Consider the following 22,920-nt stretch of genomic DNA (forward strand, 5'->3'; position numbering starts at 1 on the left):
CCTTACAAACAAGGTATATTGCTGGGTCTTCCATGTGCCCTCTTTCTAAATTATTAACATCTATTTTATCATCAATCAAAGACGGGATTCAAAGTTATTGTGAAACTGCCTATTCTAGAGGTGGCGTGAATCAGATGTGGATACTTAAAAATTCCAAAGATCTTTTAGAGTACATAAAATCTAACTCTCTTTCATCTTGTTATAGTATTAAAACATTTGACTTTTCTACACTTTACACAAGTATTCCACATTCCAAACTAAAAGACAAATTAAAAGAGTTGGTATTGCTTTGTTTCATATAAAAGAATGGCCAACGTAGATACAAGTATCTTGTCTTATGGAGGGATAAATCCTACTTTGTAAAGGATCACTCTGATTCCAACAAAAAATTCTCTGAAACTGACATATCAAGATGCTTGATTTCTTAATTGACAACATACGTGTTACGTTCGGAGGACGTGTTTTTCAACAGACTGTCGGCATTCCAATGGGAACAAATTGTGCCCCTCTTCTTGCCGACTTGTCTTTTAATTATAATGAGGCTGACTTCATACAGGAACTTCGTAGGCAGAAAGATAAGAAGTTAGCTATATCATTTAGATCTACTTTCCGCTATATAGATGATGTTCTTTCACTAAATAATTCAAAATTTGGTGACTATGTTGAACACATCTATCCCATCGAACTAGAGATAAAGGATACAACAGATACAGTTAAGTCGGCCTCATATCTTGACTTACATCTAGAAATTGACAATAAAGGTCGGTTGAAAACAAAACTTTACGACAAAAGAGATGATTTCAGCTTTCCAATTGTGAACTTTCAATTTCTAAGTAGTAACATTCCAGCAGCACCTGCATACGGTGTATATATATCCCAATTTATACGATATTTCCGTGCTTGCATTTCCTATCATGATTATCTTGATAAAGGGCTGCTGCTCACATCGAAGCTATTAAACCAAGAGTTCCAAATGGTGAAGTTGAAATCATCACTTCGTAAATTTTACGGACGCCATCACGAGTTGGTTGACCGTTATGGATTAACCGTTTCACAAATGATATTGGATATGTTCCTTACGTCGTAACTACAATCCCCTTCCCTTTAATGAATGTGATCTACCGAATTAGACTTTTTACCGGATTTATAATCACATAAGCAACACGACGGGTGTCACATGTGGAGCAGGATCTTCCTAGCCTTCCCGAGCACCTGAGGTCACCTCTATTGTTTTTGTTTTGTTTTGGTTTTTTTTTTTTGGGGGGGGGAGGGGTTCGTGTTGTTTATTCTTTAGTTTTCTATGTGTCATGTGTACTACTGTTTGTTTGTTTGCCTTTTTCATTTTTAGCCATGGCGTTGTCAGTTTATTTTCGATTTAAGAGTTTGACTGTCCTTCTGGTATCTTTCGTCCCTCTTCGAACGTCACTGATTATTCGTTTGTAGACTCGTCTGAGCGTAAATAAAAAATTCTAATCCTGGTATATCTGAGGAGTTTATTTATACCCAATATTTATTACAGTCTAGATCTTAATATATACACAATTTTGCTAATACCAAAAGACAAAGTACAACAATTTCTCCTTGTGTCAAAAGATAACACTTTTACCTGTCAACTGCACTAAATTATGCGTGTTATAATTTATGTAATTTTACTTCCCAACTAGTGCGAGAAAAGCATATTTCCGTTAATTATATTATATGCAAGTACTGGATGACTGGAGTCAGCACTGACTCTAAAGCTCTAAAGATGACAACTGAAAAGGTCTAAAGATGATAATAAAACCACTTGATTGATAAAGGGAGAAACAACATGTTGTTAAAGAAAAACAATCAAATAAGTACTTCAGGATAAAAGGGGCGTATCAAATGTTAGTGACAAACAATAACATTAATGTTAAACAAAATTAAAGATGGTATCTTATTGCAAAGCTCACTGATTAACCCATTTATCAATTACTCATTTAATATCTTTATTAAAATCATTATGTATGTAACTGTTAACTTTGATAAAAGAAAATCAAAGTCTAAATCAATTGATAAAAGAAAAACAAAGTATAGCTATCTCTCCTTATGACGAAGATAAAACGTACACCACATTCGAGAATGAAAGCACATCACCGTAAGTATGCACAAAAACTGCAAACGCCCTTAAGATTCTCACTGGTCACGATGAGTTTAATACTATTTATTTTACAAAATGTGTAGTGAAGAGGTGGTTTTTTAAGTGATTTGAAAATTGTTGTATAATTCTGCCCAGAGATGGTTATAAACGACACACTTTGTTCTAGCGAATAAGACAACTTAGATCATGAGACTGGTGTTAAAGTTGCAGCTATTTAAAGATTGATATAAAAGGAATAGAGAGTTTGATTCTCATTGCAAGCACTCTGAGGCTCTGAATGCATAAGAGATTTTTTTTAAAGTTAATGTCAAAGACATTGATTATGTATAATTTTTTGGGCTTTTTGCATCTCTTGTAAAATACGATAGATGCATTCATTGACTCTTCATATGCCCATACATGAGTCAAGACCTCATCAAATTTACATAATTTGAAGTTTGGATAAATCGTTTAAAGTAATATTGGGGAAGAGGGATTTGTGCTTGAAGAGAAATCCATAAAACTTGAATGACACTACATAATTGCCTTGAAAATTATTATTGTCCACCTGTCCTTTGATATAATGGTAAGGCCACTGGTATGCAGCTATATCTAAGATACTGTATATGAGTACAAAAATAAAACAAAATAACAAAAATACCGAACTATAATGAAAATTCAAAATGGAAAGTCCGTAATCAAATGGCAAAATCAAAAGCTGAAACACATAACACGAATGGATAACAACTGTCATATACCTGACTTGGTACATACATTTTCTTATGTAGAAAATGATGGAATAGAAATTACAATTGACACTTGTGATACTAGATAATGGATAAAAGAGGGACGAAAGATACCTAAGGGACAGTCAAACTCCTAAATCGAAAATAAACTGACAACGCCATGGCTAAAAGTGAAAAAGATAAACAGACAAACAATAGTACACATAACACAACATAGAAAACTAAAGAGTAAGCAACACGAACCCTACCAAAAACTAGGGGAGATCTCAGGTGCTCCGGAAGGGTAAGCAGATCCTGCTCCACATGTGGCACCCGTCGTGTTGCTTATGTGATAAACATGATTATTGATTTACTAGTTATGGCATCAAATGATACTTATATATCTACCATTAAAAGACTTACCGATAATATTTTTAAAGCGTGCTGATATTGATTGAGGCAGCGAACGAATTCCTAAAGTTTTCATGTTGTGTCAATATACATAAAACAAAGACAAGATATTTATGTAAAGATTATCAAGATAGCCATGGTTTGAAGTTATCATTTGAACTTTTTAAATGCGACAAAGTTTGAACATTAAACAATTTTCATATTTTTATATCTCCTGTTACATATCAAGATCATAACTTTATATCATTATTTGAACATAAGAAATTGTTTCTTGCTGTTAAGTTGTTCCAATTAAAAACTTTCCGTTTAAGTTATTTTACCCGTGTGTCTCTGTCTACAAATTCTGGGTAAGAGTGTTTTAAATGAAGATTCAAATTAATCAATACTTGGTTTGTTCTAATTTATAAAGTGTTATTTTTCACCTGTTTTTTGATCTCCCAAGCAAAATATTTGTGCACCACAGGACATATTTTTTTTTGTGACAGCCAAAATAAAACCAGAAAAGTTAACACTGATTCCGCTTAAGTAAAGCATGTATCAATAAAACCCACATATATTTTTTAAAAATCACAGCAAAATCACTTGAAATAAATGCATTATCCTTTTATATATTTTCAGCTGTTGTATTATATTAAGATGGATTTTCCCCAAACCAGAGGGCAAGCACAAGTGCCTAAACCATGTGAGTTATGTGAAACAGACATACACATTAAATGGAAATGTGTACAATGCAATACACTTATGTGTGATAAATGTAAGAACATTCATTTAAAAGATCAAACTTCAATCAGACATGATATTGTTGATGCCTTTAATTTAGTAGGTGGGAAAGACATAGAGCACTGCATAATCACCGACAATATTCCATGCCAGAGCCACAAGAAGTTCAACTGCATGTTTTGTAGAACATGTGACCGCTTCGTTTGTGCAGACTGTATAACTGCCTTCCATAAAACACATGATCTGGATTCTATTGACACAGTGTGCGATGAAAGAAGGCAAAATCTAAAACAACTCAGATCGAGACTGTTTGAAAAGGTAGCACGTATTGAAACAGAAGAAAAACAAACCCAGGATTTAAAAACCAAATACAACAATTTTCTTGCTGAATCAGTTGAAAAAATTAACAAACATGAGCAGCTGATAAAAGTTGAAGTCAGTAAATATGCTAATGAACTCAGAACACAAATTGAAAGTGAAAGGCAAAGGATAGAAAATTCGATGCTTGAAAAAGAAAAGCAATGTGAAAAAATGAAGGAAAATTTGCTACAAAAACAAAGCGATATACAAGAAGTATTGGAATCTAGGCATGCAGTAAAAGTTTTTACTGCTCAAAAAGAATTTTGCACCAGCGAAGATTTTAATGCCCCCTTCGAGACACTTTCTGATGAAACAAAATGTTTTATTCCTCAGGATAATTTGAAGAATATCTCCTACTTATTTGGATCACTTCAAAAGACAAATCTACCAAAGGGATTGCCACAAATTACTTTTGAAGTGATCAAGAGCTATACTACAAATTTGAACACCGTAGAAAAGGTATTGATACTTGATGACAAGACAGTTTGGATTTCAAATCGTGTGTCCTCTTGTTTACGTAAAATAAACACTGATTTAACAATCAAAACTATAAAAGATATTTCTGTTCAGGTTTATGATATGGCACGGAAAGTTAATAATGATATCTTTCTGTCGTTGCATGACAGTACTAACGTCTGTCTGTTAACAACTAAGAAAGGAACGATTAAACCTTTCCTATCTGTTTCGCCACTGAGAACATGTGGTATACATGTCTCAAAACACAATGAGATAATACTAGGTGTAAAAGACATGGGCTGTCCATTCAAAGTAACAGACAAAAGTTGTAGAAAAATTATAATCTTTGGAATGAATGGGAAACAAAAACAGTCTTATGAATATGATAAACATAAGCAGAGACTTTTTACTATTCCTGTTAGAATCACAACCAATGTTAACAATGTTATACTTGTTATAGATAGAATATCTGTTAAGGATTGGAGGGTGGTTGCTATAGACAGGGAGGGACAGGTGAGATGGGAATATCAGGGAAATCCTCAGGTCAATAGAGAGAAACTAATTTATCCTATAGATATATTAACGACATCGGAAGGACATGTTTTAGTGAATGATGTTATAACCAATACCTTACACGTCTTGTCTGTAGAGGGAGATATACTGACATTTTATGCTATGAAGGATCAGGGGATATTTAATGAATTTTCGATGGATATTGATTCCAAGGGACAGCTATGGGTGGGATGTCATTCAGGGAACGAACAGAGATCAGATGCTAGACTACATGTTGTCAAGATGGGTTTTTAATCCAAATTAAACACAATTTAAAAAAAATAAACATTTTAAATTCATGATTTTTGTCGAGCCTGCGACTTTTGTCGCAGAAAGCTCGACATAGGGATAATGATCCAGCTGCAGCGGCAACGGTGACGTAAGCTAACTTCTCAAACGCTTTATATTTTAGCAGGTGGAAAACCTGGATGCTTCATACTTTGTAAATAGATTCCTTAATTTACGAAATTTCCGTCTGTCACATGTCCATTTTCCTTGGCCTCATTTTCATGGTTCAGTGACTACTTGAAAAAAAGTTAAGTTTGTTTGTAATGATGATTTCTTTCTTATTATGAGTAATATGATAGCTATATTTGGTATGTGCGTACCTTGCATGTCAGATAATTTTCACTTAAACTCAACCTCATTTCTTGGATCAGTGAACAAGGTTAAGTTTTGATGGTCAAGTTCATATCTCAGATACTATAAACAATAGGTCTAGTATATTCGGTATATGGAAAGACTGTAAGGTGTACATGTCCAACTGACAGGTGTCATCTGACCTTGACCTCGTGTTCATGGTTCAGAAGTTATAGTTAAGTTTTTTTCTATGTTTCTTATACTGAATGCAATAGGTCTACCATATTTGGTGTATCGAATAATTGTTAGATGTACATGTCTAGCTGGCAGGTGTCATCTGACCTTGACCTCATTTTCATGGTCTTGTGGTCAAAATTAAGTTTGTGAGGGGATTTTTGTCTAATACTTTATGCAATAGGTCAACTATTTTTGATGTTTTTAAATATCTTATAATGTTCGTCAGTTCGCAGGTTTTATTTGACTTTGATTTCATTTTCACGGTTCATTTCTTAGTGTAAATTTTTATACGACTGCTAAAACATTTGCGATCGTACATTTGTATCACGTCGTCGTCGTCTGCGTCGTCCGAAAACAATTGGTTTCCGGACAATAACTTTAGTATAAGAAAATAGAAATCTATGAAATTTAAACACAACATTTATATGATCACAAAAGAAAGGTTGGGATTGATTTTTGAGGTAATAGTCCAAACAGTTTAGGAATAAGGGGCCAAAAAGGGCCCAAATAAGCATTTTTCTAGTTTTCAGACAATAACTTGTGGAATGGTGTATTGATCTCTCTGAAATTATATCACAAGTTTCCATACCACAAAAGTATGGTAAGAATTGGCTTTGGGGTGTGTGGGAAGGGTGGTGGTTATTGTTCAAACCGTTTTGGATTAGGGACAAACAAGGGGGAAACAAGGGTGTCCTGGTTAATGGACAATTACTTAAGTACAAAACATAATTTAAAAGCAGTGTTTGGGAGGTATTTCAAACACAGCATGGTTTGAATTACCTCCCTTACACTGCTTTTAAATTATGTATAATGAAATATTGTATTGTCCTGAGTTGATTAGCTATTAAATGTTGATGAAAAAATGTTATTTTTAGATATTAATATAAAAAGTTGCTGATGAAGAAATTTTGTTTTTAGATATTACTATTTAATGTTGCTGATGATTTTTTTTTTAAATTTTAGCCTTGACAATGATGTCATTTTCTATTTTACTACTTTTGTGATGTATTTAAATGGGTTTTAATGGTTGCAAAGTCCTAGCTGTCTATTTATTTTTAGAAGTTACTATCAAATACTGATGAAGGAATTTTTTTTTTAGATATTACTGTTAACTGTTGCTGATGATGGTCTTTTAGTAGATTTATAAACATAAGAATAGGAAATTATATTAATAATACTTGAGAAATATGTGACATATAACATACCCATCCTTATACTACAGTATTCGTATTTATTAAGCTGGTGCATTAGAGTTCCCAGGAACTGAAGGATGTTATCCCTGTTATGTTTCTGTGAAAGGGCTTCATTTTCCGACGAAAAAATAAACATGATATGCATATAATAAGGCATTCCGTTCATAAACATATCTGTTTGTACAGAGGAGAAGTTAGGTGCCTTTTAAAATATATCATAATTCATTGTAAGTAAGGCTAACAGCCATAACATGTTTTTCATTCTTAGATTTCTATAAAATGCCATGAACTTATCACTTTTTGATGCATCTCTTCAGTTTCAATCAGTATGAGAATAACAGAAATAAATACCTAAATGGGAAAATTTATGATGGACTCCTTCTGGATTGGCAATTACTTCTTCAAACAAAATATCTTTACGTCAGGGAAAAAAAATGAATTGTAGAATAATATAAAATGAATTGATACAAAATTCAGAAACCACTAGTTTTTACCCCCCCCCCCCCCCCCCCCGACTTTAAAAACAGAAAAAAAAACCATTAATAAGGCACAAAGTAAAGAAAAGAAAAAAGGTTCTTTAGTGAGTAAACAGTAAAATAACGAAAATACTGAACACTAAGGAAATTCAAATCGGAAAGTCCCTTATCAAATGGCAAAATCAAATGCTCAAACACATTTGTGTTATGGTCTTAACCACTATAATACAAAGAAAAACAAAATGGCATTTAGAAAAAGCACGTAAGCAAAAATGAAAGACAAGAATACAAAAAATTCCCACAGCACAACCACACATTGGCGGGATACACAAGTACCAAGTCATGCATAAAGGATATTAATAAAAAATGGACTAAACAGTAGAGGTTAATAATTTACAAAGACAAATGAGGAGAAATGCTTGCCATAGCATCAACAAAGTTATGACGAAAGAATACAACAACTGAAAGATTGATGGGACAAGGCAATAATATAGCAGTGATGTTTTTGAGCTTATTTTAATAAAAAATGAACCAAACTGACTGATCATAGCGAAATATAATTTTTAATATTCCAGTTTTATTTATTTTTGAAATTCTAAATATTCCTGTTTTATTAATTTTTGAAACAGAAATAAAATCATACTTGAATTTTTTGACAAAGATTGTAGCATTCAAAAAAAATTCAAATTGTATTTCTAAATAAAATTCAACATGCATGACAGAATGTACTACCCAATACAACATCACTACAATGCATAGGAAAACATACACAAATTCTTATATAACATATAATTTCATAGTTGTAGCATAGAAATGTATCTGTGCTTCATACTAAATATGTGTGCCAATCAACATTTAAAATTACAAAAAGGAACATAAAATTACTAAATAAAATGTTAGTTTACTTGTTGCTGAACAAAATTCAGTACCTGAACTGAACAGGTTTAATATGCTTCATAGGAATTGCATATACATCTTGAATTAAAATTTTATTAGCTTCACTATACAACAATCGACAGATACAGGCCCTAGTGTACGTTATTTATAAAAAAAAAAAAAAAATAGGGAGACAATTATTTACACATTTTTGTGATTAACTTGGAGTGGCCTTTCAAAATTCATAATCAACTTTAACACTAGCATTGATATCACACAAACATTATTATTTGTAAATGTAGAGTAAACATTATGTCAATTTTTTTTTATACATAGCCCAAAATCATGTTTGAACGCCCTTTTAAAGGTAAAACTTATATCAATAAATACAACAACTACAGGTTAATTTGTATGCATATGTAGGACTTTATATTCATTTTAAAAGCTGCTAACCTGGATCAAGTAAAGACAAGTTCTTTTTAATTTCCTGGTTGACTGACATCGAAAGAAAATAAAGAAATGTTTTTAACAAACAGCTAAGGAGATTTTTGTCAAGGAAACAGGTATGGAGGATAAAACACTATTTTTATTCGACTGTGCAATAATTTTGATTTACAAAATAATGATGCAAAATTCTTATATGAACACACAGCAGACATTTTGGTTCAGAGGTCACAAGGTCACATTACAACAAGAATAGGAAACACATGTATCACCTGTACTAATGTATGAAACTTAATGATAAAAAACAATGTTCATATATAATCAGTGCATAAGGGTGACAATATTTTCAAATGATATTCACTAAGGAATGCTGATGCAGGACTCAAAGTATTTGTACCACTGAGTCCAAAACCAATAGGCTTCTTCCTAAAATAAAATGAGAAGATATGGAATGATTGCCAATGAGACAACTATTCAACAGAGACCAAATGATGTAGATGATAGATACTGTAAGTCATTGAATGGCCTTCAACAATAAGCAAAACCTATATCTTAAAGCAAGCTTAAAAGGCCCCACCATGACGAAATGTAAAACAATTCCCTATATCTTCCATATTTGTATAATTTTCATATAAAAAGGTACAGTTGAATGGAATGACATATAATGAGATTGCTATCTGGTCTTTCGATTTTTCAAGGACTATACACGTGAAATTTGTCCTCAATTTCACCAGAGTTAGTTTTTTTCACACACCCATTTAATATCTATAATAGAGATACACTTTTTTTAAACTCTAATATGAATAGGTCTGTGGTTTTTTTTACAAATTTTACCCATATCATTTTGTTTTTTTAATTATTAAAAAAAATTCAATTGCCCGAACAATGCTTACGTAGATCACACATTGAAACTGATGGTCAGATTTCCTGATATTTTAAAAATAAGATATATCTTGGACTGCTGTTCGATTATTGTTATTATATTGTCCGTTTTGCTTCTGATTTTAGATACGTGGTGTTTTCAAGCGAAAACCACTTTTTAACATTATTGTATCCTATAACTTCAATGTTTGTAGTTACTTAGAGGTCATGTATTTTCATCTCACAGGAGCGAAATGAAAATCCATTTTTAGGGACATGCCATAAATCATTACTACCCAAATTCAAAGTATTTTTCTTTGTTGTTGCAGAGGAGATGATATTTTGTGAGAGTGCTGGAATTTATATATGTATATATATTGTAAAACTTAAAATCATGTCTTTTATTATATTATAGACCAAATTTGACATATGTTAAATCAAACAAAGATGGCATAAAAACAGGTTGTCATCAATTATTATTTCAGAAATTAAATTGTTCATTTATACCAGGCATTTTAAACCCAAGTATGATATTTTTTTTCAAACCACTGCAGTGGGGGATTCCAAACTGTGTACATTTTAATAAATGGAATTAATTAATAGGTTACTAATTATTCAGTTTATTGTAAATTTCTTCAAACATGAATTTCAGTTTATTTTTTACTATGTTTACTTTAACACATTGTGAGACTTATATAACAACCATTGAGAGGTTTCTAACTATGTCAGTAAAGTTGACACATGATTTAAATATCTAATAGCCTACAATCCATCTCTGAAGTCATAAACCACTTTGATTCGTAAAGGCAACGCTGTTTTGTCTACATATGTCTGCATTTTATATCAAATCAAACAATTTTAAAATCAAATAATTTTATTGCCATATAAATCCAAAACATGATCTGTGACAGACATAACATATATACAAAAATAAACAATACAATATTGAAATACAAAATGTATCAGTTCAAATTATTGTTTGGGTCTCCCGTCCTCAGTTCTAATGACTGTCTTATAAAGGAAACTGTAGTTTTAATTTGACTGTGAGATGTGGGGTTCAGTATTATTTTAAGTTTAAGCATGTCATCTTCAGCAGTATCTTTCCACTCAGAATTGATTTTCATGAAGTCAAAATATTTGTTTCTATAAAAATTAGATTTAGGGCATTTGAGAAAGAAGTGTTTTTCGTCCTCTATCTCATTACAGAATTTGCAATATCTCTGATCTCTAGGGATCTTAAGATGTCTACCCTTTTCTATTAAAAGAGTGTGTTCGCTAATTCTGAATTCTGTTAATAGTTTTCTGGAGTCAGAATGGTTATGTTTTAGGTAAAATTCTTGTTTCAAGTTAATCTTAATATTTTTGTATATGAAAATTTTATTACTTTCATTTAAGTCCTTTATCTTTTTTTCAAATAGATTATTGAAATATGTTATTTAATGCTGTACCTGTATTTTGTACAGTTGTTATTATTTCTGGATCAATATCTAATTCTGTTAAAATATCAGTAAGGTAAGTATACCATGTATATATTCCTTCTGAGTGCGTTTTTTACACATTTCAGAAGCCTCTTTTCATACATTTTGGGTTTCCAGACGGGAAAAGTATAGCAATGTTTGTGAGAGTATATACTCTTCAATAGGGAGTCGACCAAGCTCTGTCATGTTACTATATTTGATGAGGATTTTCTTACCCCAAGTATATGCTTACAGAATGAAAGATGGACTTTTTCACTGGGACTTTTGTCAATAAAAGACAACTTATCAACTGTCTGATTAGTTTTCTTTGCTCTCTCTTAAGCTCTATAATAGGATATATATGTGTCCATATAACATACTTCAGAGTTGTATGTATACACTGGTTTTACCATTTATAACATCAATATCAATGAAATGTTTACACAGAATTACATCAATATAAAACATCTTTCATGTATTTTGTAGTGGCTATTTTGAATCAATATGGCATTTTCCCAATCTATACGACAAGCACAGATACCTAAACCATGTGAGTTGTGTGAAACTGACACAAACGTTAAATGGAAATGTGTACAATGCAATACACTTATGTGCGACAAATGTAAGAAAATTCATTTAAAAGTTCAAACCTCGATCACACATGACATTGTTGATGTGAAAAGATCAGAAGCTAAAACAAAAATAGAACATACGATTATTACTGATAACATTCCCTGTCAGATTCACAAGAGGAAGTTGAATTGCATGTTTTGTAGAACATGTGACCACTTAGTGTGTCCAGATTGTATAACTGCTTCTCATAAAATACACGACCTAGATTCAATTGATACAGTGTGTAATGAGAGAAGAGAAAAACTGAAAGATCTAGAATCCACATGTTTTGAGAAATTCACACTTTGTGAAATAGAGGACAGTAAAATAAAGGATTTTAAAGCAAAAAATGAGCAACTTTCAGCTAAATGTGTTCAGAAAATCAATCAACGAGAACAGTTGACCAAAGATGAAGTCAGTAAATATGCTAAAGCACTTAAAGAAGAACTGGAAAGTGAAAAGCAAAGGATAGAAAAATATATTGCAGAAAAAGAGAAGCATACAGAAGAAGTAAAGGAAACTTTGCTAAATAAGCAAAGCATTATACAAGAAGTATTGGAATCAAATCAAGCTGCGCAAGTGTTCAATACTTTTTCAGAATTCAGAAAAAAAGAAATTCCAGATGTATCCTTTGAGGCCTTTCCTGAAGACGCAACGGATTTCTTTCCTACAAAAGGAAGTTTAATGAACATTAGAAACTTATTTGGATCACTTCAGAAAACAAAACTCCCGAGTCGATTACCACAAATGAATTTAGATGTTATCAAGAGTTATATAACAGATTTAAGTATGGTGGATAGAGTGTTAATTCAGGATGACAAGACAGCTTGGATTTTTAACAATGATATACCTACTCTTCGTAAAATAAACATCAATGACAAAATCGCAACTGTTAAAGATATTTCAGTTGAAATTTATGACATGTCACTGACAGACAATAATGATATTCTTATGTCTTTTTGTAACAGTACTGCTGTCAATCTATTAACAACAAAGACAGGAGAAATCGAAATGTTCCTTTCTGTGTCACCACTGATACCACTTGGCATACATGTCACTAAACATAATGAGATAATATTAGGCGTTAGGGACAGGGGTGATGTTTACAACCCTAGAAACACAAATTGTAGGACAGTTATAATCTTTGGGATGGATGGGAAACAAAAACAATCATATGAGTTTGATAATTATAAACGGAGATTGTTTACTCTCCCTGCTAGAATTACATCTAATGTTTACATTGGCATACTGGTTATAGACAGAACATCTGATTTGGATGGGAGGGTGGTGCTTCTCAACACGGAGGGGCAAGTTAAGTGGACTTACCAGGGGAATCCTCATAACAGTGTGGTAGATAAACCATTCAACCCTTTAGATATAGTAACAACATCAGTAGGTTATGTTATAGTGACTGATATTAGTAACCATGCCTTACATGTCTTGTCTGGGGAGGGAGATCTACTGGCATGTAAAGTTTTGAAGGATGAGGGGATTATATATCCTATGTCATTAGATATTGATACCAAGGCACAAGTATGGGTGGGATGTTTATCAGGGAATGAACAAATAACAGATGCCAAACTGTATGTAATGAAAATGTATTTTTAATCCAATATCAATTTGAAAAAGTATGCAACTAATAAACACTTAACTATATATGTTATCTGCAAAAAAAGGTACTTTAAGGTAAAGGAACAGTAAATGGGCTATGTCACAGATTTTTCTAAAATTTTGCATACAACCTTGACTTGTTGAACAACAAATGAAAATCGAAAAAATAATGCATTCATCTCTTTTATCATCTGAACTATTTCAGATTTATTTCTTTTAATATGAGTGAATATTTGTATAGATAGCACATAACATCGGCAAAAAGTCTTCTAAAATTTGGTGTTGTTGACACTTAAAATTTCTGTTTTAACGACTTCGTTTTTTGTCTAATAATCAATTTGTTACCTTGTTGGTAGTACAAAACGTAAAAAATCAACGTTTTACGGCCTGTAACGCGATGACATTACGATTATTTCGACGATTTGTGGGATATTTTCACAAAGAACATGACTGTAAATGATGTTTACGGTAAAAACAAAGTCAGTGACCCTATCTTTATTTTGCACCATTAAAAATGAAATTTATGTATCAACAACATATAGTTGTTTAAGAAAAATCTATGGAGTAGAATTAGAGATTTTATGATTTTAAGACAAATTTTAGAAGGATTTTAGTCGATTCTGTGTGCTTTCTATACAAATTTTCATCCATTTTGATAGAATTCAATCAGTAATATTTCAAATGATAAATTAGATAAATGCATTATTCTTTCGATTTTCAGTTGTATATATAAAAAAAAGAAGATGTGGTATGATGTAGTTCATCGAGCCAAAGTTGTATGCAAAATTTTACTGAAATCAGTGACTTAGCCAATTGACCTTAAATAAATTTCATATTACAGGAGTATTTATTATAAAAGGAAAGCTAGCTATATATAGGGAAAGAAATAAATGATAAAAGAAGTGTGCAAGTGGTAGTAGCTGAGTTCATTAATCATCCTGTATGGGGATGGATATCTACTGACATGTAAAGTTATGAAGGAAAAGGCAATAATAGTAATTCATTTGACGGTTATGGTTGGAGTATGGTTCTCTCAGTTATAATACAATGATATAGGCATTTATGTCATTCATCAGGTGCATGTAGTTTATTTTTTAATCAACATGAGATTAATTAAAAACCTTTAATTATTTTCTATCTTTGACTTTTGTACTTTTGTTTTGTGTTTATGCATGCATATACCTTATCGGGTCTGGTAAAAAAAAGAACTAATACATGGTAAAGGAATTCTAAGTATATTATATACATGTATATATAATTTAATGTAATTGTTTTTTATGAGGATGAATGTGAATAATCTTCCCTTTTGTAAGTTTATCAAGAGTTTAAACATACACTCAAATTGTGTACTACCCTTGCCATGACTTTAGGACTCCCACAGATTTCAATATGACTGGTATGCATATGCAAATTTACTGGTAACGTTCCCAAGTTATATCTCTACGAGATGAAATACAAAGATCATAACTGGAACCAGTGCGTCAACAAAATTAATTTTCTATGAATATCATATATCTCCTCAAAAGAGGCGTGGTTTGAGAAACATCTGTATTTACCAAGTGCAACCTACAACTTGTATAAATGTCATCTAAAACGAGCACAATGATCAAAAGATTCTTAAGTTAGGATACTGCAGAAACAATTTGTTTCAAACACATGGAAAGAAAGACGCAATTAAAGATATTACTATATGCTCGCAAATCTTTTTTAAAGGAGAATAAAACTCCTTCCAAGGAAGAATGCCCAAAAAAGAAAGTTGAATTTTTGTGAAGTCATGTAATTATCCGTTACTTTAATAAAAAAAACTTAAGAGAATTTTCTTGTTAATACAAATGCATATAAAAATTTTCATTTCTGATTTTTTTCTTGAAAATATAACATTCTTCATGGAGCAGACATAGTCGATTTGAAAAGAAAAAAAAATGGGGTCCATGAGGTAATTTCTTAGCTTAAAATATAAAACCTATTTTTTTACTCCCAAGATGATCCAATTTCTCCTTTTCGGTGGTAAAGTGCATTGCAGTGTATTCTTTATGCAACATTGTGATAATCTCATGTTGTAATTTTGTCGATCGTGTCTTAATAATCATTATTCCAAAATATGCAAAACTGAAATAACATTTTAAGGGCAAACACTCTTATAAGTCTTCTGAAAGTTCTGATATTAACAGACATTAGCTTAATCTCAATGTTTTATACATTTTTTAATCCTGTCAGATTTTCAATATTTATAGCGGTTTTCAAGATATAAGACAAAACTTGCATTTTAACCATATTCAAATGATTTAGCCCAGTAGTTTTAGAAGAGAAGGACTACAGTTGCCAAGTGATGAGAAAAGTAAAATTGGCCCTTTGGACCAGTTTATCTAAAATTTCTCCTACCTCTACCTACTTCAAAAATTAAGCTTATTTCTTCACCACTGGTTCAAATTTATGTTTTTCTGTTTTACTGATGTCGATGACAAAGAACAGGTGAGATATTTATGTATGCATTTCTGGCATATTTTGGGTTTTCCATATGAACATGGCAACCAATTACTTTCTTCACCAGTGTATTGATGAAAGAAAAAAAAGTCTCATTTTCCTTCATGTTAATTGGTGCAAATTGGCTATCAATTATAAGGTATTAATTCATAGCAATATATTTTAATTGATAATCAGTATTGCTGTCATTAAAGAATTGTGATTAAGTACATAACGAAACAAATATCTTAAGTTTATCATGCATAAAGACGATTATGGAGATGCTTGATGAAATTTAATAGAGCAGGGATACAGACAATCCCCTCTATCTGGTAAATAACCTCACAATGAAAGCATGACCTGCTACCTAAAATCAATTGTTCCAATTAGGGACCACTAAATGACAACACTATTAGATTTCTGTGCAGAGGTTTCAAATACATTTTATTTAACATTCATCAAGAATGTCATTTGAAAGACAATTTTAAATGCTAAGTAAACTAAAACATATAAACTGATGAAAATAAATATTTATTGTCATTTGTTTCCACTATTTTCACTATTTATTTACATCAGTGATTAAAAAAATCTGAATTACAATTTGTAATAATATGGTAATTGTATAACAATAAATTGATTATCAACTTCTGATTTGAACAATTGATAGAGCTAGATTTTTCTTATAACCACTTACCATGATATATTTAAACAAGTATAAAGAAGGAGTGGGATAAGTGTCATAATTGATCCAAACATTTGTACATGTGTTTTAAAATTTTGGGGTCCAAAAACCAGTTGAAAAATGACAAAAAATTTGGAGCATCATTTTATATACAGTCTTTGTCTTATGAATCGTTTTTTCATGAAAATTGTTCATATTAACTTATGCTTTGAAAATTGCAACCAGATGCTCCACAGGGCGCAGCTTTATACGACTGCAGAGGTCAAACCCTGAACAGTTGGGGCAAGTATGGACACAACATTTAAGCTTGATACAGCTCTGAATTTGGATTGTGATTAAATAGTTGACACAACATAGGTTTCTGAAACAGAATGAATGTGGTCTAAGAACTTAAACTTAAAAACTTAAAACTTTTAAATTGGACATTTACCTATTATGGTCCAATATCCAAAATATAAATACATGGTTAGATTCAGCATATCATAGAACCCGTAGAATTCAATTTTTTATGAAATCAAATAATGTTCAACTTTAGACCCTTTAGACCTCAATTTGGACCAATTTGACAACCGGGCCAAATATTAAATTTTTTTTTTACCCTTGTCAGTCAGCTTACTAAGAAGTTAGTCAGCAAGTTAACCATCCAATTGTTATCTGTGTAAAATCTCATAAAATACACATAAAATGTCATTTCATACACAACTTTGCAGAATAAACAATGTAATGCATCACTATAGGTCTCTCCACATTAGCTCCATTGTTTGCTATCTTCTTTAGATCTTCTGTTGTCTTTGGTCACATCACAGTGCCATTTAGTTTTGCTTCATTTGTGTACTATCTTCTAAAGGGAAGCAATGATTGGGACATTCTCAGTAAAATGAGTTCGGCGTCACTGTGTTCACTTTTGGCAGTTAGTAATGAGATCGTGTTATGTCTACTTCCATGATATAACTATGCTTGGATCAGTCTCTATCTTTTCTTCCAGATCCTGGTGACTTAATCCTGAAATTAGATATACAAATATTAGCTAATAATGTAATAAACTCAATGGCTAATGTCTCCTATTGTTTAAATATTTCAAAATAACTCTAACTGATATATTACAACCACAGAACAGATAACGAAAACTATTTGTTAACTAAAACTTGTATCTATTATAAATGGGTACCACCACTATTGTGAAGAGTTAATCAATAGAAATATAGCCTGTACACACATCAATCAAAAATGCTTGCCCTTTCAAAGCAATTTTGTTTACCCAATGCATAGTAGAGTTTAAGGGCAATTCCTGCTGATAAATTTTTTTTTGCGTAATGTTCTGTGGATAATTGTATGTACCAGAGGCGGATTAAGGGCGGCCAAGGGGGCTTGGCCCCCCCTTTTTGGGAAACAAATTGGTTGCTTATATAGGGAATCACTGAAGCGTGACTGGAACGGCCCCCCTCTTAGGTCAGTCAGTGGGCCCCCACTTATGAAAATTTCTGGATCCGCCACTGTGTACAGTAACTTCCTTTTCCTCCTTAGAGCATAAAATGGTTTGTTCCTCTTCAACCCATGCCCAATATTTCACATTGTTTTAAAAGGACAAGATCAATACAGTTAATAGAACATGAAATTCATTTGTTGTCATTGATATGTTGCATAAGGTTTTGACAAGCAAGCTTAAAAATTAATCAATCACAGATGGAGGCAAAGGAGGAATAAGTACCTGTTAGGCTTATTTGAGGCATTTTTATTCCTTGAATTCTATATTCTTTTGTGTAAAAAGGCTGTAAAGAGTTATCTCCCATACACTTTATATTTTACTATTTCAGGTCAAACCATTATTAAATCATCTGCATGTCAAATTCATAAAGTTCATTTAATAGTATTTTAAAGCAAATTTCATTATCATGATGACTCATTTAGGCAAAACATGTAATTGTTTAATAATCAAAACATTTGTACTATATGATATTTGTTAAAATTGTCTTGCTTGTCTTTACATTTGTAAAGCTTTGTTATAAATAATTTCACAAATCCTTGAGAGAAAAAAGATTATTGCCTCCCTTTAATGCTATAAGAAAAGTTTGAGAAATAATATTTACCTGGAAAATTGGAATAACCTTATTATTACATTGGTTTCAATGAATTACATTGATTTCCCAGTTAAATAAAAACCGATAATTTCACATGTGAAATAAACGTGGTTATTTCACTCTCTGACGTCACACAACAATAGGCGTTGCCAAGACGTCGATAACGGCGGATCAAAACAAATTGTGAATGAGTAGAAAAAAAATATAGTTCCTTACATGTTTTACATTAATTTCTTTTAAAAAAGCCATTTGCCAATGTAATAAAAAGAATAACTAATTAAAGAATTCAAATATCGAAAAATATTCAACTCGTGACCGAACAACACTGACAATTAACTCATGCGCTACGCGCATTCGTGAATTAATGTGTTGTTCGGTCACGCGTTGAATATTTTTCTCTATTTGAATTCTTTAATTAGTTATTCTTTAAATAACTTGATTATGTCTATAAAGAAAAACAGTACAATTATTTATTTTATTATCAATTACAATGTTTTCCTGACAGTCTCTAATGTTATAATGGAATAATAAAAATGTTTAAAATGACAACAAAATACTTATCTCAAACAAGCATATTTAGTGTAGATATTAAAATAGTTGATCATTATCATGACATGATAGTTGAACCTTTCATTTTTGTATGTCTCCTGTGGGAGTTAACTGCGGGTTATACAGATAGAAATGCATAAGGACCAATGGACTGAATAGCTTTATATATATATATATATATAAGTAAGATTAATCGTTGGCTATTTATTCAGTCATTATACATATATAAATATCTTTACAACTCGACTAAACATCAACCCAAAAATGTTAGATCTGTAAATTTGCTTTCGCAAAGTATTTGTTCTTCCCTCGCCGGGATTCGAACTCATGCTACTGAGTTATCGTGACACCAAATGGTCTGCACTGTATCCGGTGCGCTAGACCACTCGACCACCTGGGCTTCAAATATAGGATGAAAGGCTTATCAGGTGTGTCTCATGCACGCAACGTATTATTGCTATTACAAAATGATTTAATTCACAATTAAAAAATTGGGTACCAGCAGTTTTATCTTATGTTATTGAAAAGCATGATAAATGCAAGATACTTAATTACATTTAATGGCATTTTGGTGTAAGTAGTTACACTTTTATAAAGGGGTTCAGAACAGTCCAAGTAGTCAAACTACTGTTTCACAAGCCTGCCACTATTCAGTTTACTAGTTTAAATCCCACAAGTGGCAGGTGCGCTCAGCTTCAATCTTAAATGATAAGGTTTGCTGTTTATCCTACCGGAGGTAGTGGTTCTCTCTGGGCACTGTGGTTCCTCCACCATTAAAAACTGACTGCCACAAAATTGTACAATAGTTAAATAGCTGAAACTGGGATGATGATGATGATGATGATGATGATGATGATGATGATGATGATGATGATGATGATGATGATGATGATGATGATGATGATGATGATGATGATGATGATGATGATGATGATGATGATGATGATGATGATGATGATGATGATGATGATGATGATGATGATGATGATGATGATGATGATGATGATGATGATGATGATGATGATGATGATGATGATGATGATGATGATGATGATGATGATGATGATGATGATGATGATGATGATGATGATGATGATGATGATGATGATGATGATGATGATGATGATGATGATGATGATGATGATGATGATGATGATGATGATGATGATGATGATGATGATGATGATGATGATGATGATGATGATGATGATGATGATGATGATGATGATGATGATGATGATGATGATGATGATGATGATGATGATGATGATGATGATGATGATGATGATGATGATGATGATGGTGATGGTGATGATGATGGTGGTGGTGATGGTGATGGTGACGGTGATGGTGATGATGATGATGATGACGACGATGATGATGATGATGACGATGATGACGATGATGATGACGATGACGATGACGATGATGATGATGATGACGATGATGATGATGATGATGACGATGATGATGATGATGATGATGATGATGATGACGATGATGATGATGATGATGATGATGACGATGATGATGATGATGATGATGATGATGATGATTTGTATAAATCCTAATTCTTTGTATTCTTTTTGTAGAAAGTAGTATGAACAGTTGAGATGATTATATAATGACGCATGATGTATGGACTTTAATATTCAATTGGTATACATGTATTTTGAAAAAAAATGTTAAATTAAAACTGTTTGGTGTCTATATCTACTGCCATATTAGTCGTTCTTGTTTTTTATATATAAAAGGAGAAATGATTTATGTTTAACTTTAAAAAAAATTGCAGTTCGAAAAATGAATTTATTACGTCATTTTTCATGTTCAAATTATGTGATATGCACTGAATAATAAACTCATCATAGATACCCGAATTGAATTTTTGAAACCCTGAGTTTTTTCCGTACCAATGGATGTGTCAACGTCCAAAGAAATGATTGCCTGTAACCAATGCCAAAATGATAGTCAGAAAGGTCAACCAATTTTGTATGTTTTGGGTTTTTACACCTTTTGATTTTGCCTTTGTCTGATTCATTACAGTGAGTTTTGGCAATAATGCAGTTGAAACTTAAGGGTTTTAAATGTTGTCTGCAGTCGATTCTTTGGCATTTCAGTTTGTGGGAAACATTTATGATATGAATCTGTCTGCCATTGCATTCGGCAATTTGATTAGCAGTTGATGTTGTGCCGTAAACATGTATCGCAAATTACGTTGTGTAATCAAATTCTATTGACGTGGCGTTGTCAGTATATGTTGATCTGCTCATTTATTATCATCATTAAATCCCGTTACATTGTTAGAAGGACAGTAAGATAATCTTCTGAAATCTGGTTACAGCAAGTTCACGTTTTCCTGTCTGCAATATTCTTATGGGCTAGTTCAGTTTTTTATTGCTCAGTCTTAGCAATATGGAGATGCAAGATTTTTTTTTAACTGATTTGAGTGTGGATATGGATTAAAAAAATTGTTGCACGAAGAAGAAAAACCGAAAAAAAACCAATTATGATTTATAAATGATTTTTTTTTATCCAGATTTTCTATGAGAAATTTGTGCGACTTCAATATTCAATGAATACAGGTAAATTAGAATAATAGGTTAGTCAGATGTTGATTTTTTTTTTCTAAACAGATAGAAGTATGGTAAGCATGAATGGTAGCTGTATGAGAATCAAACATAGTTTTGTTAAAAAAAAAAAACAAAAAAACAAAAACAACGCAATGAGTGTTGCGTTTTTAAAGTCAGTCAATATAACATGTAATGTCATAGTTGAAGCATATAAATATAACAGCACGTCATACTGAAAATGTATGAATTTCAACATTTCACAACCCTATTGCAAAAAAAAATTTAAAAATTCTTAAATAAAGTACTGGTTTATATATTGCTGAACATATTCTTTTTAACTGAACTGAACAGGTATAACATATAAGGCAAACAAATGACATATGATAAATTTTCAAATCAAGAGGTACAATTAATATCAATAAATACTAAAACTAAAAGTGTATTTGTATTTGTATGAGTAGGTAGGATTTATGCTGCTATAAATCTGAATCAAGTATAGACAAGTTCTTATTAACTTCCTGATTGTCTGAAATCTAAGGAAAATGAAAACTTGTTACTAACAAACAACTGAGGAGAATTGTGTCAAGAAATAGGTAAGGAGGATTGAACACTATTTACAATTTTATTACAAAAAAAATATTTTTATATGAACACATAATAAGTTTTCTTCAAAAATAATTTCTGTTTAAATAAATTTTATAATGTTTACCTTAACAAATCAACCCATTTAAAAAATTAAATATATTTTGTCTGTGTGAATAAACAATATTTAAACATTAATGTGTCGAATTTCTATTTATCAATATAACTGATACCGGGTGAAAGAAGGGAAGTTGTGAGACTTATATAACAACCATTGAGAGTTTCATACCAATGTCAGGAAAGTTGACACATTGATTTATATATC

General features: G+C 31.7%; 3 protein-coding genes across 3 annotated transcripts in view; 2 read left to right on the forward strand and 1 right to left on the reverse strand.

Moving 5' to 3' along the window:
• The first annotated feature begins 3,861 nt into the window (after positions 1-3,861).
• On the forward strand, positions 3,862-5,678 carry LOC139485335 (uncharacterized). The gene has a single exon (XM_071269754.1). The coding sequence runs from the start codon at positions 3,874-3,876 to the stop codon at positions 5,578-5,580; it is 1,707 nt and encodes a 568-aa protein (XP_071125855.1). The 5' UTR covers positions 3,862-3,873; the 3' UTR covers positions 5,581-5,678.
• A 3,413-nt stretch (positions 5,679-9,091) lies between these two features.
• LOC139485323 (E3 ubiquitin-protein ligase TRIM71-like) lies at positions 9,092-14,898 on the forward strand. The gene is made up of 2 exons (XM_071269746.1): positions 9,092-9,249; positions 11,935-14,898. The coding sequence occupies exon 2, from the start codon at positions 11,953-11,955 to the stop codon at positions 13,666-13,668; it is 1,716 nt and encodes a 571-aa protein (XP_071125847.1). The 5' UTR covers positions 9,092-9,249; positions 11,935-11,952; the 3' UTR covers positions 13,669-14,898.
• Positions 14,899-17,606: 2,708 nt separating this feature from the next.
• LOC139485354 (GATOR1 complex protein NPRL2-like) overlaps positions 17,607-22,920 on the reverse strand; it is a 63,277-nt gene continuing 57,963 nt past the window's right edge. Inside the window, exon 11 of the mRNA XM_071269785.1 lies at positions 17,607-17,818. Coding sequence (XP_071125886.1) covers positions 17,751-17,818 — 68 coding nt within the window. The 3' untranslated portion in view covers positions 17,607-17,750. The remainder of the gene's footprint in view (positions 17,819-22,920) is intronic.

The sequence above is a fragment of the Mytilus edulis genome, chromosome 1 (assembly GCF_963676685.1).
Source record: "Mytilus edulis chromosome 1, xbMytEdul2.2, whole genome shotgun sequence".
Lineage (NCBI taxonomy): Eukaryota > Metazoa > Mollusca > Bivalvia > Mytilida > Mytilidae > Mytilus > Mytilus edulis.